Below are 14,881 nucleotides of genomic sequence, written 5' to 3' on the forward strand. Positions count from 1 at the left end.
GGCTGTAGAGAACACACCTCTCCAGCTATTTCTAGTAAGGTAGGCTGTGGCCTTGAGAAAGGTATGCATGGAATGTGCTTCTGTTCGCTGCTGTGTTGCTCCATCAGTTTTCCCCCCCTCCTTCCTGTGGCAACTCAAGAGCAGCCCAGGTATGCTTTACGAGTTGACAGTAGCATCTGCAATGTGAATGAGTGTGGTGTTTGATGTCTATTTACATACAGTAGGTTGCCCTGCCAATGTTCAGTGTGTATGTGTGTCTGAGTGATTTTTCTTTGTGGAAAGGGAACATTTGCAAACAAACAACTAAGTTCAGACTCCAAAAGCAGAGGCATCTGTTGTGACCCAGGCCCAAGTAGGTAGTAGTAAACTCAGTCAGTGTAAAAACAAACTTTATTCGAATAGCTGAGAATTATTTCATTCTCAGCGTAGTCCAACTAAATTAAAGCAAATTCCTCTCAACACAATTCTTCAGTCCTATCACCAACCTTGATCCAATTAGGCAAACTGCCAAAGGCCTTTCTTGGCAAAAGTTCAGAAGGCGCCGATACAAAACAAATGCAACAAGACAAAGCTATCAACATTGTTTTCCAGCAAAGAGCCCAAACGCCATTGCTGGTCTTTTAAGCCTTATGGGAGGGGCCAATCATCTCTTGGCCCTACTCCTGAGTCATCCTCTTTGCTTTAGCTGCTCTTGCCTTCTGGCAGGTCTTCTCATGCATGCATTAGGCACAGGCTCCTCCTGTTCTTCTGCATCACTATTGTCGGCCTCTGGAGGCTCTGGAGTCCGCACATCACTCCCTGATGGCACTGGTCCCACCTCTGCCTCCGATGCAGAGCCCTCATCCGGGCCTTTTCCAGCCTCCAGGACTGGCCCATGTTCTTCTTCAGCCTCATCGCTGTCTTGATTCCATTGCCAGATCCGCAGGCTGCTGGCAGACCACAACAATATCTTTGTGATCCCAGGAATAGGCAGGATCTCAAGACCAGGCAGGATCTTCTGCAGGTAGGAGGCAGGAAAACACAAGAGTTGAACCATAGCAAAGGTATGTGATAACCACAAGAGATGACAAAATGACTCATTTCCAAAGAAGAGAATTGTGCAGTTCTTGATGTTCTTTCAGTTTGGTGGTTTGCAAACATTTCATTAACCTATTAAGGTAACGTCTTCAATGAATTTGAGTGTGGGGGTTGATACCTGTTTATATACTGTAGCTTGCCCTGCCAGCGTTGGTGGGGAATGGGGATTCCAAGCAACCAAGCTCGGAAACCACCAAAGACTCCGTAGTGACTAATTTGTTCCATATTAAACTTCATTTAGCTATAGAGAAGACATTTTCTCTGAATCTGTCCAGTTATACGATCAAGAGAAGCAAAGAAAGGAAGGGAAATTTTGTATGCAGAAAAGGGTAGGGGACACACATTTCTTCACAAGAACAATGAACGGGGCAGATTCTATAAGCGGATTTTGGAAGTCGGTAGCACAGGTAAGACGATTTTTTTAATCTAATTTCAAAGAGTTGATCATGAAGCATCGTTTCTCGGGGCCTGTAGGAAGAGCTAGAGAAAGAGATCTTTGAAGACTTCTGAATACACAGAAGAGTTGGAGCCAGACAGATTTCAGAAGGGATGTATCTTCATAGGTTGGAACAATGACACCTAAGGCAAATATAGCCCTGTTCAATCTTCTAGTGAACCTCACAAAAAATAGAAAGCTACAAAAAATATCTATCTATCTATCTATCTATCTATCTATCTATCTATCTATCTATCTATCTATCTATCTATCTATCTATCTATCTATCTATCCATCCATCCATCCATCCATCCATCCATCCATCCATCCATCCATTAAATTGACTTGAATTTTCATCTAAATATTTCAAAAATAACTAATGTTTGCAAACAAAGGATGAAACAGGATTTAGGTTCCCTTCCATGGGTTTTCTCATTCTCACAGAAGTTCTAAAGTTTTGCTTCTCCTTCCAAATTGTGATTAAGTCTTTCCTTTGCAAAACAGCTGGAGATACCCTTAACAAAATGTGAAGCAAGTTCCTCTTCTTTACTGGAAATCTATTTCTAATGCCGAATAAATTCTGCATGCTCACCACAGCCGCATCAAAGGCAGACCAAACCGGAGTCGTTCAAGAAATCTGAAGCTTTCTGAGCTTCCTTGGATTCTCAAAGAGATCTGTTTAATCACACCAGGAATTCTTTTACTTCATCATCAGGTATGTCCTTAGCAAAGATAGAACTCTCATCATGGGAACTGTTATATGAAAAAAAAAAAAATCTCCATTCAGAATAAGTCTCAGAAACTGCAAGGACAACATTTGTTGATAGTATGATTTCTTACGAAAGGTTATCCATCACAGATGACCAGTTCTTTTTAAAAAAAACAAAAACCCAGTTATTTATTTATTTAATTTATTTATTTAGTTTGTTAAATAGAATAGAATAGAATAGAATAGAATTTTTATTGGCCAAGTGTGATTGGACACACAAGGAATTTGTCTTGGTGCATATGCTCTCAGTGTACATAAAAGAAAAGATACGTTCATCAAGGTACAACATTTACAACACAATTGATGATCAATATATCAATGTAAATCATAAGGATTGCCAGCAACAAGTTATAGTCATACAGTCATAAGTGGAAAGAGATTGGTGATGGGAACTATGAAACGATTAATAGTAGTGCAGAATTCAGTAAATAGTCTGACAGTGTTGAGGGAATTATTTGTTTAGCAGAGTGATGGCCTTCGGGAAAAAACTGTTCTTGTGTCTAGTTGTTCTGGTGTGCAGTGCTCTATAGCGTCGTTTTGAGGGTAGGAGTTGAAACAGTTTATCTGCAAATATTTTCATGGCCCTCTTCTTGATTCGTGCAGTATACAGGTGTATAAGATAACAGATAAAAGTATAAACATGATTATGAATACAGGAAATGGATACAAATAAATGGACAGTAGGACAGGGACGGTAGGCACGTGCGCTTATGCACGTCCCCTTACAGATTTCTTAGGAATGAAGTGAGGTCAACAGTAGATAGTCTAAGGTTAAAGTTTTGGGGGTTTGGGGAAGAAACCACACAGTCAGGTAGTGTATCCCAGGCGTTGACCACTCTGTCATTGAAGTCATATTTTCTACAATTGAGTTTGGAGCAGTTTACCATAAGTTTGTATCTATTGTGTACTCATGTATTATTGCAGTTGAAGCTGAAGTAGTCATTGACAGGTAGGACGTTGTAGCAGATAATTTTGTGTACTACACTTAACTCAGACCGAAGGTGGCGTAGTTCTAAATTGTCTAAGCCCAAAATTTCAAGCCTAGTGGCATAAGGTATTCTGTTGTGAGCAGAGGAATGGAGGACTCTTCTCGTGAAATACCTCCAGACTCGCTCAATTGTATTAATGTCCGATATACAGTGCGGATTCCAGTTAAATGATTGGTTGGAGTAGATACATCATTTCTAGATGTAGCCATTGGTATTTACATGCCAACCGACTTGCCATGAAAGCACTCATGGCTCCAGCTGAGTTTTCACATATGTTTGGAGGCGATGTGCAGGTTTCTGATGCTCCCATAGAGTGTTTCCATTGTGTAACCCTGTGAATTGTAAGCCGATACTCTTTAGTGAGGTCTCAGACTTGGCCAAGTGATCCCAGAGCCCTAAACCTACACATCTGCTCTTTCTCTTCTTGACAGATGTGGCTGTTTGTCAAGAACATTGTTTCCTTTCAAATGTTTTTTTTAATTTAATTTTGTAATAACAGTATACATAAACATTGTCATAAGTAAAAAACATATCATGAAATATATATATATATATATGTGTGTGTGTGTGTGTGTGTGTGTGTGTGTGTGTGTGTGTAAAGAATATGCATCAACTATATTAATTTGATATAATGAAGGGAACAATAGGAAAGGAATGGTAGGCACTATTGTGCTCTTATGCACGCCCCTTATAGTCCTCTTAGGAATGGGGTGAAGTCAATAGTAGACAGTTTTTGGTTGAAGATTTTGGGATTTTGAGTAGAGACTATGGAGTCAGGTAATGAGTTCCAAGCATTAACAACTCTGTTGCAGAAGTCATATTTTCTGCAATCAAGTTTGAAGCGGTTGACATTAAGCTTGAATCATAACATAACATAACATAACATAACAACAGAGTTGGAAGGGACCTTGGAGGCCTTCTAGTCCAACCCCCTGCCTAGGCAGGAACCCTACACCATCTCAGTCAGATGGTTATCCAACATTTTCTTAAAAATTTCCAGTGTTGGAGCATTCACAACTTCTGAAGGCAAGTCGTTCCACTTATTAATTGTTCTAACTGTCAGGAAATTTCTCCTTAGTTCTAAGTTGCTTCTTTCTTTGATCAGTTTCCACCCATTGCTTCTTGTTCTACCCTCAGGTACTTTGGAGAACAACCCGACTCCCACTTCTTTGTGGCAACCCCTGAGATATTGGAACACAGCTATCATGTCTCCCTTAGTCCTTCTTTTTGTTAAACTAGACATACCCAGTTCCTGCAACCGTTCTTCATATGTTTTATCCTCCAGTCCCCTAATCATCTTTGTTGCTCTTCTCTGCACTCTTTCTAGAGTCTCAACATCTTTTTTACATCGTGGCGACCAAAACTGGATGCAATATTCCAAGTGTGGCCTTACCAAGGCATTATAAAGTGGCACTAACACTTCACGTGATCTTGATTCTATCCCTCTGTTTATGCAGCCCAGAACTGTGTTGGCTTTTTTAGCAGCTGCTGCACACTGCTGGCTCATATCTAAATGGTTATCCACTAGGACTCCAAGATCCCTCTCACAGGTACTACTGTTGAGCAAGGTACCACATATACGGTACTGGTGCATTTTGATTTTTTTGTCTAAATGTAGAACCTTACTTTTTTCACTGTTGAATTTCATTTTGTTAGATAGCGCCCAATGTTCAAGTCTGTCAAGATCTTTCTGTAATTTGAGCCTATCTTCTGGAGTGTTGGCTATTCCTGCCAGCTTGGTGTCATCTGCAAATTTGATGAGTTCCCCATCTATCCCCTCGTCCAAGTCATTGATGAAGATGTTGAAGAGTACTGGGCCTAAAACAGAGCCTTGGGGTACTCCACTGCATACTTCCCTCCATGTGGATGTAGTTCCGTTGAGGACTACACGTTGAGTGCGGTTGGTCAGCCAGTTACGAATCCATCTGGTGGTGGTGCTGTCTAACCCACATTTTTCTACTTTATCTAGTAGTAGGTTATAGTCTACTTTATCAAATGCTTTACTGAAGTCCAAGTAAATTATATCGACAGCATTCCTCTGGTCTACTAATTTTGTCATTTTGTCAAAGAATGCGATAAGATTACTCTGGCATGATCTGTTTTTGACAAACCCATGTTGGCTTTTGGTTATTACTTTGTTTGCTTCTAGGTGTTTGGTGATTCGTTGCTTGATTATCTTTTCTAGAATCTTCCCCGGTATTGAGGTCAGGCTGATAGGTCTGTAGTTTCCTGGGTCTGTTTTTTTTCCTTTTTTGAAGATGGGAACTACATCCGCTCTTTTCCAGTCCTCTGGCAGCTCCCCTGAATCTAGTTTTTGCTCTTGTAATATTGCGATTGAAGCTGAAGTAGTCATTTACAGGAAGGATATTGCAATAGATGATTTTGTGTGTTAAACACAGGTCATGTCAAAGTCGACGGAGTTGTAAGTTTTCTAATCCCAGGATTTCAAGCCTGGTGGTTTGTTAGAAACTTTGTGAAGATGTCGCTCTTGGCTCTTTTCTACTGACTCTCCCACCCGGGTGATGCAGTTCTTAACTCCTCGTTTTCATTCTGGAGAACTGTCGCTTGTGTTGTGCAACCGAACTCCTTGATTATGGTTTTGTTTTTTTTCAGGTCACAAAGAGCAGAGATATTTCTGCAATTGTCTCCTATCTATCAAATATTCTTGTCTCTTGCTTACCTTTTCCCTGCTCTTACACATTTTATATTATTGCAAAAATATGTCCTTATGTTTGGGCCATTCTACAAAAGAGGATTGACTTGGGGCAGATGATTTTTTTTAAAAAAATATTTTTTTATGATTATTATTTTTAAACTAGGCATCCATATTGTGTGTGAACAGAGTTGATTCTGGGTATCATTCATATTAATCCAATTCACAATAACAGTGTTAGTAATCTCTATCACGTTTATCAAATTTAAGTAATCCTCATTTTATTGTTCAAACATATATAAGCAAGAAATGCCTAACTCCTCATCTTCATCTCTGCCTTCATCTGTGTCTTTCTTATTCATTCTAAACCTTTAAACATTGTAAGAATATTCTTTCTGCGCCAACTCAGTAAGCTCAAACTGCCCAAGGAGCTGCTGATTCAGTTCTACAGAGGAATTATTGAATCTGTCATTTGCACCTCTATATCTGTCTGGTTCGGTTCTGCAACCCAACAAGAAAAACACAGACTTCAGAGGATAATTAGAACTGCAGAAAAAATAATTGCTACCAACCTGCCTTCCATTGAGGACCTGTATACTGCACGAATCAAGAAGAGGGCCGTGAAAATATTTACAGATCCCTCACATCCAGGACATAAACTGTTTCAACTCCTTCCCTCAAAACGACGCTATAGAGCACTGTACACCAGAACAACTAGACACAAGAACAGTTTTTTCCCGAAGGCCATCACTCTGCTAAACAAATAATTCCCTCAACACTGTCAAACTATTTACTAAATCTGCACTACTATTAATTTTCTCATCGTTCCCATCACCAATCTCTTTCCACTTATGACTGTATGACTGTAACTTTGTTGCTGGCAATCCTTATGATTTATATTGATATACTGACCATCAATTGTGTTGTAAATGTTGTACCTTGATGAAGGTATCTTTTCTTTTATGTATACTGAGAGCATATGCACCAAGACAAATTCCTTGTGTGTCCAATTACACTTGGCCAATAAAAAATTCTATTCTATTCTATTCTATTCTATTCTATTCTATTCTATTCTATTCTATTCTATTCTATTCTATTCTATTCTATTCTATTTCTCTGTTATATATGAACAAATTTGGCTGGGTATCATTCATATTGATCCAATTCACACTAACATTGTTAATAATCTCTATCTCATTTATCAAATTTATATAATCCTTTTTATATTATTTAAACGTACATAAAAGGAGAATCCCTAATGTCATCTCTTCTAATAACAGTATTAGCAATCTCTATCACATTGATCAAATTTAGGTAATCCTCATTATATTGTTCAAACATACATAAACAAAAAATGCGTAACTCCTCATCTTTGTCTCTATCTTCATCTGTATCTTTCTTGTTCAATCTAAACATTTCTCTATTGTATATGATCAACTTTAACTAGGTATCATTCATATTGATCCAATTCGCACAAACATTGTTAATAATCTCTTATCACATTAATCAAATTTACGTAATCCTCATTATATTATTTAAATGTACATAAAAGAAAAATGCCAAATGTCTGTAAACTTCTAATCTTTCTATTATTTTTATTCATTCTATAAACTATTTATTTATTTATTTATTTTTATTTTTATTTATTTATTTTGTCACAACATCATACAAACAATAGGACAGGAACGGTAGGCACGTTTGTGCGCTTATGCACGCCCCTTATGGTCCTCTTAGGAATGGGGTGAGGTCCATAGTTGAAAGTTTTTGGTTAAAGCTTTTAGGATTATGGGAAGAGACAACAGAGTCAGGTAAAGTATTCCAAGCACTGATGATTCTTTTACAGAAGTCATATTTTATGCAATCTAGATTAAAGCGGTTAACATTAAGTTTAAATCTATTGATTGCCCTTGTATTATTGCAATTAAAGCTGAAGTAGTCTTTGACAGGAAGGACATTACAATAGATGATTCTGTGAGTAAAACTTAGGTCTTGTCGAAGGCGACGGAGTTCCAAGTTTTCTAAGCCTAGGATTTCAAGTCTGGTGGGATAAGGTATTTTGTTGTTTTCAGAGGAATGGAGAACTCTTCTTGTAAAATATTTCTGGACACGTTCAATTGTATTGATGTCAGAGATGTGGTGAGGGTTCCAAACAGGCGAGCTGTATTCTAGAATTGGTCTAGCAAATGTTTTATATGCTCTGGTTAGTAGTGTGGTGTTTTTGGAAAAGAAGCTACGCAAAATTAGGTTTGCAACTCTTAGAGCTTTTTTTGCTATGTAGTTGCAGTGGGCTTTGGCACTTAGATCATTTGACATGAAAACTCCAAGGTCTTTAATGGGATGGGGGTCGTCTGTAAGGTAATGTCCATCTAGTATGTACTTAGTTTTTGGGTTCTTTTTTCCTATATGTAAGACTGAGCATTTGCTGGTTGAAATTTGGAGCTGCCAATTTTTAGACCAAGCGGATAGAACATTATGTTCTAATGTTTCCCCTGTGTAATTTTATTTCTGCCTCCTTAGCTTAAGGTGGCTTTTCCGGTGTTCTATGTGGCCGTTGTTTCATTGTATACTTTATTTCATTTCATTAGCTTGCAGTTTAGCTTGGTTTGGTTTAGTTCAATGAGATGGTAGCTACCTAGAATCCTTGCGAAATTGTCACCAACCATGTGAGATTCTGCATTATTAGAAATATTTAGTAGGGAAGACCTTTATCAGTTAATATTCCAAAAAGATATTTTTTTCTTCTCTTGTGATGTTTATCTGGGAGCAAACATAAACCAACCAGAATGTTATTAAACGTTCTGTTATTTATAAGGTAAAGGTTCCCCTCACACATACGTGCTAGTTGTTCCCGACTCTAGGGGGCAGTGCTCATCTCCGTTTCTAAGCCGAAGAATCAGTGCTGTCTGATGACAATTCCGTGGTCATGTGGCTGGCATGACTCAACCCCCAAAGGCGCATGGAACTCTGTTACCTTCCCACCAAAGATGGTCCCTATTTTTCTACTTGCATTTTTACATGCTTTCAAACTGCTAGGTTGGCAGAAGCTGGGACAAGTAACGGGAGCTCACCCCGTTATGCGGCAATAGAGATTCAAACCGCCGAACTGCCGACCTTTCTGATCGACAGGCTCAGCGTCTTAGCCACTGAACCACCACGTCCCGTTTTTATTATTTATAGGTGGTCCCAAAGAGAACATTTTAGAAGGATAAGAATTATGATTAATAACTTTGTACGGCAGTCGATTTGCACTTTAAAATAAAGATGGAAAGATCCATACTGTATTGTATGCCATTAAAGTAATCATCTTTTTTTTTTTAAATTTTAGATATGACACAGTTCTTGGGAAGAAGCAGAGGAAACCAAACTACCCACAAAACAGAAAAGATCTCCTCTTTTAACTGACAAAGTGATCACGTTAACTGTTCTCCATGAGTCATTTCTGCTTTGCTTGTATGGAAAGGCATTAAGGTGAAACAAGACCTCGACTCTGTAGGAGTCAAATTCTTTACGTGCTCCGAAACCAGAAGATGCTGGATGATGAATTGACCCATATGGCTGAAAACTGATGGGAGAAAATAATCTACAGACACTGATGCAGTGGTGGGATTTAGCCAGTTCGTACCACTTTGGGAGAACTGGTTGCTAACTTTCTGAGCAGTTTGGTGAACTGGTTGTTGGAAGAAATCATTAGGGCAGAGAACCGGTTGTTAAATTATTTGAATCCCACCACTGCACTGATGTCACCATTTCTACCTTCTTGAACAAGAACCGATGCAGAAGTACCCAAAAGGATAACCCAACTGATTTTGTTGCTGAAGATTTTCTGCGAAATTGTCCACATCTTGTCCACCTACTTCTTCCAAAAATCAGAACAGATGCAAAAGTCACTTGATGGCTGTTGACTAAACCAAGGGTGAGGGCTTTGTCCTTTAGCTTTTTCTGGATCCATCCTTGGCTCTCAAGACGAAGCAGAAACAAGACAATCAGAGTAAGATTCATTTCCACAGACGACAGCAACCAATATGAAAACTCCATACTTTTCTGGAATAACGGATGCCGAAACGGGAAGTTTTGCATTCAGGTATAGCGATCACAATGAGACTGAGGAAATCTACTCAAAGAGCAGCGTCGATCAGCCGGAATATCAGAAAAAAGTCATCTATTCTTTAATCCTTTTAATCTGTATTCCAGGCATTATCGGAAATGGAATTGTCATCCGACTTCTGGGATGCAAGATTAAGAGAAATTCTTTCACTGTCTACATCCTCAATTTAGCCACGGCTGACAGTGGGACCCTCATATTCCTATTTCTGACAGGAATTCTGTACCTGACTAAGAGATGCTTCCCCTTAATAACAGCAGAATGTTTCATATGCACTTACTGCACTGGTCAATTTCTTCTGACAATCATCAGCATCGACCGGTGCTTGGCTCTCTTCTTCCCAATTTGGTACCGATGCCACCAGCCTTCATATTTATCCCACATACTCTGTGCCTTCTCATGGCTGGTCTCTTTGCTCCTCTGTGCAATTCACTATGCTCTGTTCGATGCAAGACTGACTAAAATCTTCCCTTCGTTCTATCACATCCTCATATGTACCTCTATTTGTATCCCACTCATGTTGGTTTCCAGTCTTGCCCTCTTCATCAAGGGCTACCTTAAATCACAGATGCAGAGGCGGGGGAAGCTTCTCAAAGTCACCTTGCTGGCCCTGTTTTTCTTCCTCGTCTTTTCTATTCCACCATGTGCCATTTATCTCAACGAGACTCTTTTCAAGCACAAGTTCGCCAATTTAACTACCTATGGCTACCTCTGCGCCTGTCTAAACAGCAGCGTTAACCCACTGATCTATTTTCTGTTGGGGAGAAAGAAAGAACTTCATTCTACATGCAACCTAAACATTATCCTCCAGAGGGTTTTCAAGGAGGAAGAAGAAAATGGAACGCAGACGGAGGTCCAGGTTGATAGCCAGTTATGATTTACTCATGAGAGTGATAAAAAATAATAATCCATATTTCTATAGCGCCCTGCCAGGAAATTGATAATTAATTCAGAGAAACCTCCTCTGGCAAACCAGTATTGGCAAAAATATAATGCCAAGGAGATTAGGAAATTAGCCTGTCTTTTTCTCAATTGTAACAGTGGTTTCTAAGACATTTTGTACAGGTCCTATTGAGGTGTAATACAATAACAGAGTTGGAAAGCACATTGGAGGCAGGGGTGAAATCTACTTATCTTCTTTACTGGTTCGGAAGTGCATGTGATGTGCATCACATGTGATTTTGAACCTTCTGTACATGCACAAAGCCTCCTGCGCATGCACAGAGGGTCAAAAACAGGTTACTTCCTGGTTAAAACCAGGAAGTAAGGACATCTGGGTGGGTGGGCGGAGCCTCACGCAGCCGCCGCTACCCCTGCTTGGAGGTCTTCTAGTCCAACCCTCTGCTTAGGCAGAACACCCTACACCACAGGTGACTTTAACAACTCCTGGATTAAAGGGGTTAAAGTTTTCTTCAATCTTGGTAATTAATGATGAGAAGCTAAATGAATGGTTTTCCTTACCTTCATATTTCTGCAGCTGATGTTTGTTCACCTGCAGGCATAAGTCAAAATGTTCCAAATACTGTTTCAACTGCTTTGATGTTCCTAGGTATTTTATCCTCGCTGTCAGTCACCCAGCAAAGTTCATTTACTAGTGAGAATTGATCGGTGATTCTGAAAACTTGATTCTGTGTTAGCATCCATACTAACAGGCCATCCACCCAATATATATATAAATATTTGTTTTCTGAGGTTTTCGCGGGTATTTGTATGTAGGTCTTTGGTTATTCGGGTTTTTTCCCATGTAAAATTGGAAGTGTCTTGGCGTCTTTCGACGAAGTCTCATTCGTCATCTTCAGGCTTCAGCTTCATTGCTCCCAGAAGCACGAAGCTGAAGCCTGAAGATGACGAATGAGACTTCGTCGAAACGTCGCCAAGACACTTCCAATTTTACACGGGAGAAAACCCGAACAACCAAAGACCTACATACAAACACCCGTGAAAACCTCAGAAAACACACACACACACACACACACACACACACACACACACACACACATATAACCTCAGAAAACAAATATATATATATTTATTTCATACATACATACATACACTTCATTAATATGTCATGCAGATGTATTGCAACGTTGATTTCAAATTTTTTTGCCACCTTGCAAACTGTCTTGATTTTTTTTTGTAATATTTTGTGTAATAACAATTAAAGTTTACAAGCATATTCATTATTTAATCTATTTTTAGCTTAATACCAATACTTTAAATATCTAATACTATGACAATCCTCTTCTTAATTTATTTAACTCTATTAACTCTATTAACTTTATTAATACATTTTCTATATTTCACCCATCTATTTTTATTTCTAATTTTTATATTTGTTCTCTAACCATCAATAAAATGACTCCCATATAATATAATATTCGGTTTGTTCTTTTCCTTTAATTGCCAGTGTTAACCTATTCATTTCTGCACATTCTAGTATCTTCCTATTCACATTCTCCTCGGTAGGGATCTCTTCACTTTTCCAATTTTAGTGCAAATACAATTCTAGCTGCAGTTATTACATGGATAATCAAATATACATTTTCTTTTTCCAATTTCTGATTTTGATTTAATTAAAATTGTAGTCATCTATTTTTATGGTTTGTATTTTCTATTTTTATCTCTTGTTAGTCATTTTAAATATTGAATAAACAGAAAGGAAGGATGTAAATTTAGCAAATAAATGAATAAGAAATAACAGTTGTGTAGAAGTCATGTATTTGCCTCTGACCCCTGAGATTCCCCATTTCAAAGGATGGATGGAAGGCCGAGTCAACCTTGAGCCTGGTGAGATTTGAACTTCCGAATTACAAGCAGCCAGCAGTAAGTAGCCTGCAGTACTGCATTCTAACCACTGCGCCACAGTAATGCTGGATTGTTCCCACTTTTCTTTTCTACCCGCCAAGAACGATCTTCCTCTTCTTTGAAAATTACTCTTCTATTACTCCAAGATCGTGGCCAGAAAGATCATATAATACTTTCTCCACTCTACTCAATTCTTTTTTAAAAAAAATAAATTTTATTAAATATACAATTTAAAAACATTAGACATGGTGTGACTTGTCCGGTACATACTTTTCTAACACTTTTTCTTTCGTGTAGATTATAATATAACATCATGCATATTCCATATATACTTTTTGTACATTCAATCACACTCCAGTTACATACATATTCCCTTCATATCTATTCAAATCCTGTTTACTCCTAATATTACTACTACTACTACTACTACTACTACTACTACTACTACTACTACTATTATTATTATTTTCTTGTTTTTTTCTTTTTTCTTTTTCTCTTTTTCTTTTTTTTCTTCTTTCTACTCAATTCTATGTTGGTCAAAGCCAAGTATGGAGGGTTGAGAAAAATACCACCACCAAGTTCTTTTTAAATGGAATTTTTTTAAAAAAATAATGACTGGCTAGGATTAGTACATGGGGAAGAAGCTTAAGATGAGAGGCAATGTAAATACAGTGTAAATTTAGACCAATCTCTAATCTTCCACTCCAGGGTAAAGTGACTAGGAAGTTGGTGAGCTCACAGCCCCAGTTTGACTTACTGTATTTTTCGGAGTATAAGACGCACCTTAGTTTTTGGGGAGGAAAATAAGAAAAAAAGCTGATTGGAAGGTGGATTGGACTCTCTGAATACCCCCCATCAGCTGCTCTCAGAGGTGAATTTTAGCAACAGGCTCCTTGGTTGTGAGCTCTGTGCCTTGCTTTTTTTTTTTTGCTTTTTTTTCTGCGTCTGAAAGCCTCCGAAACAGCTGCAGAAAAAAAAGCCTCTGAAGCTCTGTTTGGAGGCTTTTTTTCTGAAGCTTTTTTTCTGATGCTTTTTTCAGCCTCTGAAACGTCTATTTGAGAAGCTGGGCGGGGCTACATTTGACGTGTAAGACGCAACCAGATTTTCATCCTCTTTTTTGTGGGAAAAAGGTGCATCTTATTCTCCGAAAAATATGGTAAATAATACTGATTTTCCTGGTGCCTTTTCAATGGGATTTAATTCACATTATGATTTTAAGATTGCTTTAGTTCAGATTGTACTAATTTAGTGGTAAAGAGTTTAAGAAACTGAGGTCAAATGTCGAAAGCATTATGAGGTAACTTCAGAGGGAGAGGTTAAAATATAAGAGAGGTTAAAAATAGCTGCGTAGAACATTAAAAACAAGGGTAGCTCAGTGGCTGAGATGCTCAGCTTGTCGGTCGAAAGATCGGCAGTTCAGCGGTTCGAATCCTTAGTGCCGCATAATGGGGTGAGCTCCCGCTACTTATCCCACCTTCTGCCAACCTAGCAGTTTGGAAGCACGTAAAAAAAAAAAATGCAAGTAGAAAAATAGGGACCACCTTTGGTGGAAAGGTAACAGCTTTCTGTGCACCTTTGGCATTTAGTCATACCGGCCAAATGACCATGGAGACGTCTTCAGACAGCGCTGGCTCTTTGGCTTTGAAACAGAGATGAGCACTGCCCCCTAGAGTCAGGAACAAGTAGCACAAATGTGCGAGGGGAACCTTTACCTTTTGAACATTAAAAATAACCTTTTTTCAATTTTTATTTTATTTTCTTGTTTTTCTTTTTCTTTTCTCTTTTCTTTTTTCTTCTTTCTACTCAATTCTTTTTAAAAAATAATGACTGGCTAGGATTAGTACATGGGAAGAAGCTTAAGATGAGAGGCAATGTAAATACAGTGTAAATTTAGACCAATCTCTAATCTTCCACTCCAGGGTAAAGTGACTAGGAAGTTGGTGAGCTCACAGCCCCAGCTTGACTTACTGTATTTTTCGGAGTATAAGACGACCTTAGTTTTGGGAGGAAATGGAGATTTTACAGTATCCTTCCTCTGCCACACCCACAA

General features: G+C 38.5%; 1 protein-coding gene across 1 annotated transcript; it reads left to right on the plus strand.

Annotated features, from left to right (window-relative positions):
- The first annotated feature begins 1,347 nt into the window (after positions 1–1,347).
- On the plus strand, positions 1,348–12,696 carry LOC131194916 (proto-oncogene Mas-like). Its single transcript, XM_058176502.1, has 3 exons — positions 1,348–1,484; positions 2,018–2,228; positions 9,250–12,696. The coding sequence occupies exon 3, from the start codon at positions 9,947–9,949 to the stop codon at positions 10,901–10,903; it is 957 nt and encodes a 318-aa protein (XP_058032485.1). The 5' UTR covers positions 1,348–1,484; positions 2,018–2,228; positions 9,250–9,946; the 3' UTR covers positions 10,904–12,696.
- The last annotated feature ends 2,185 nt before the right edge of the window (positions 12,697–14,881 follow it).

This window comes from Ahaetulla prasina, chromosome 3, assembly GCF_028640845.1.
Source record: "Ahaetulla prasina isolate Xishuangbanna chromosome 3, ASM2864084v1, whole genome shotgun sequence".
Lineage (NCBI taxonomy): Eukaryota > Metazoa > Chordata > Lepidosauria > Squamata > Colubridae > Ahaetulla > Ahaetulla prasina.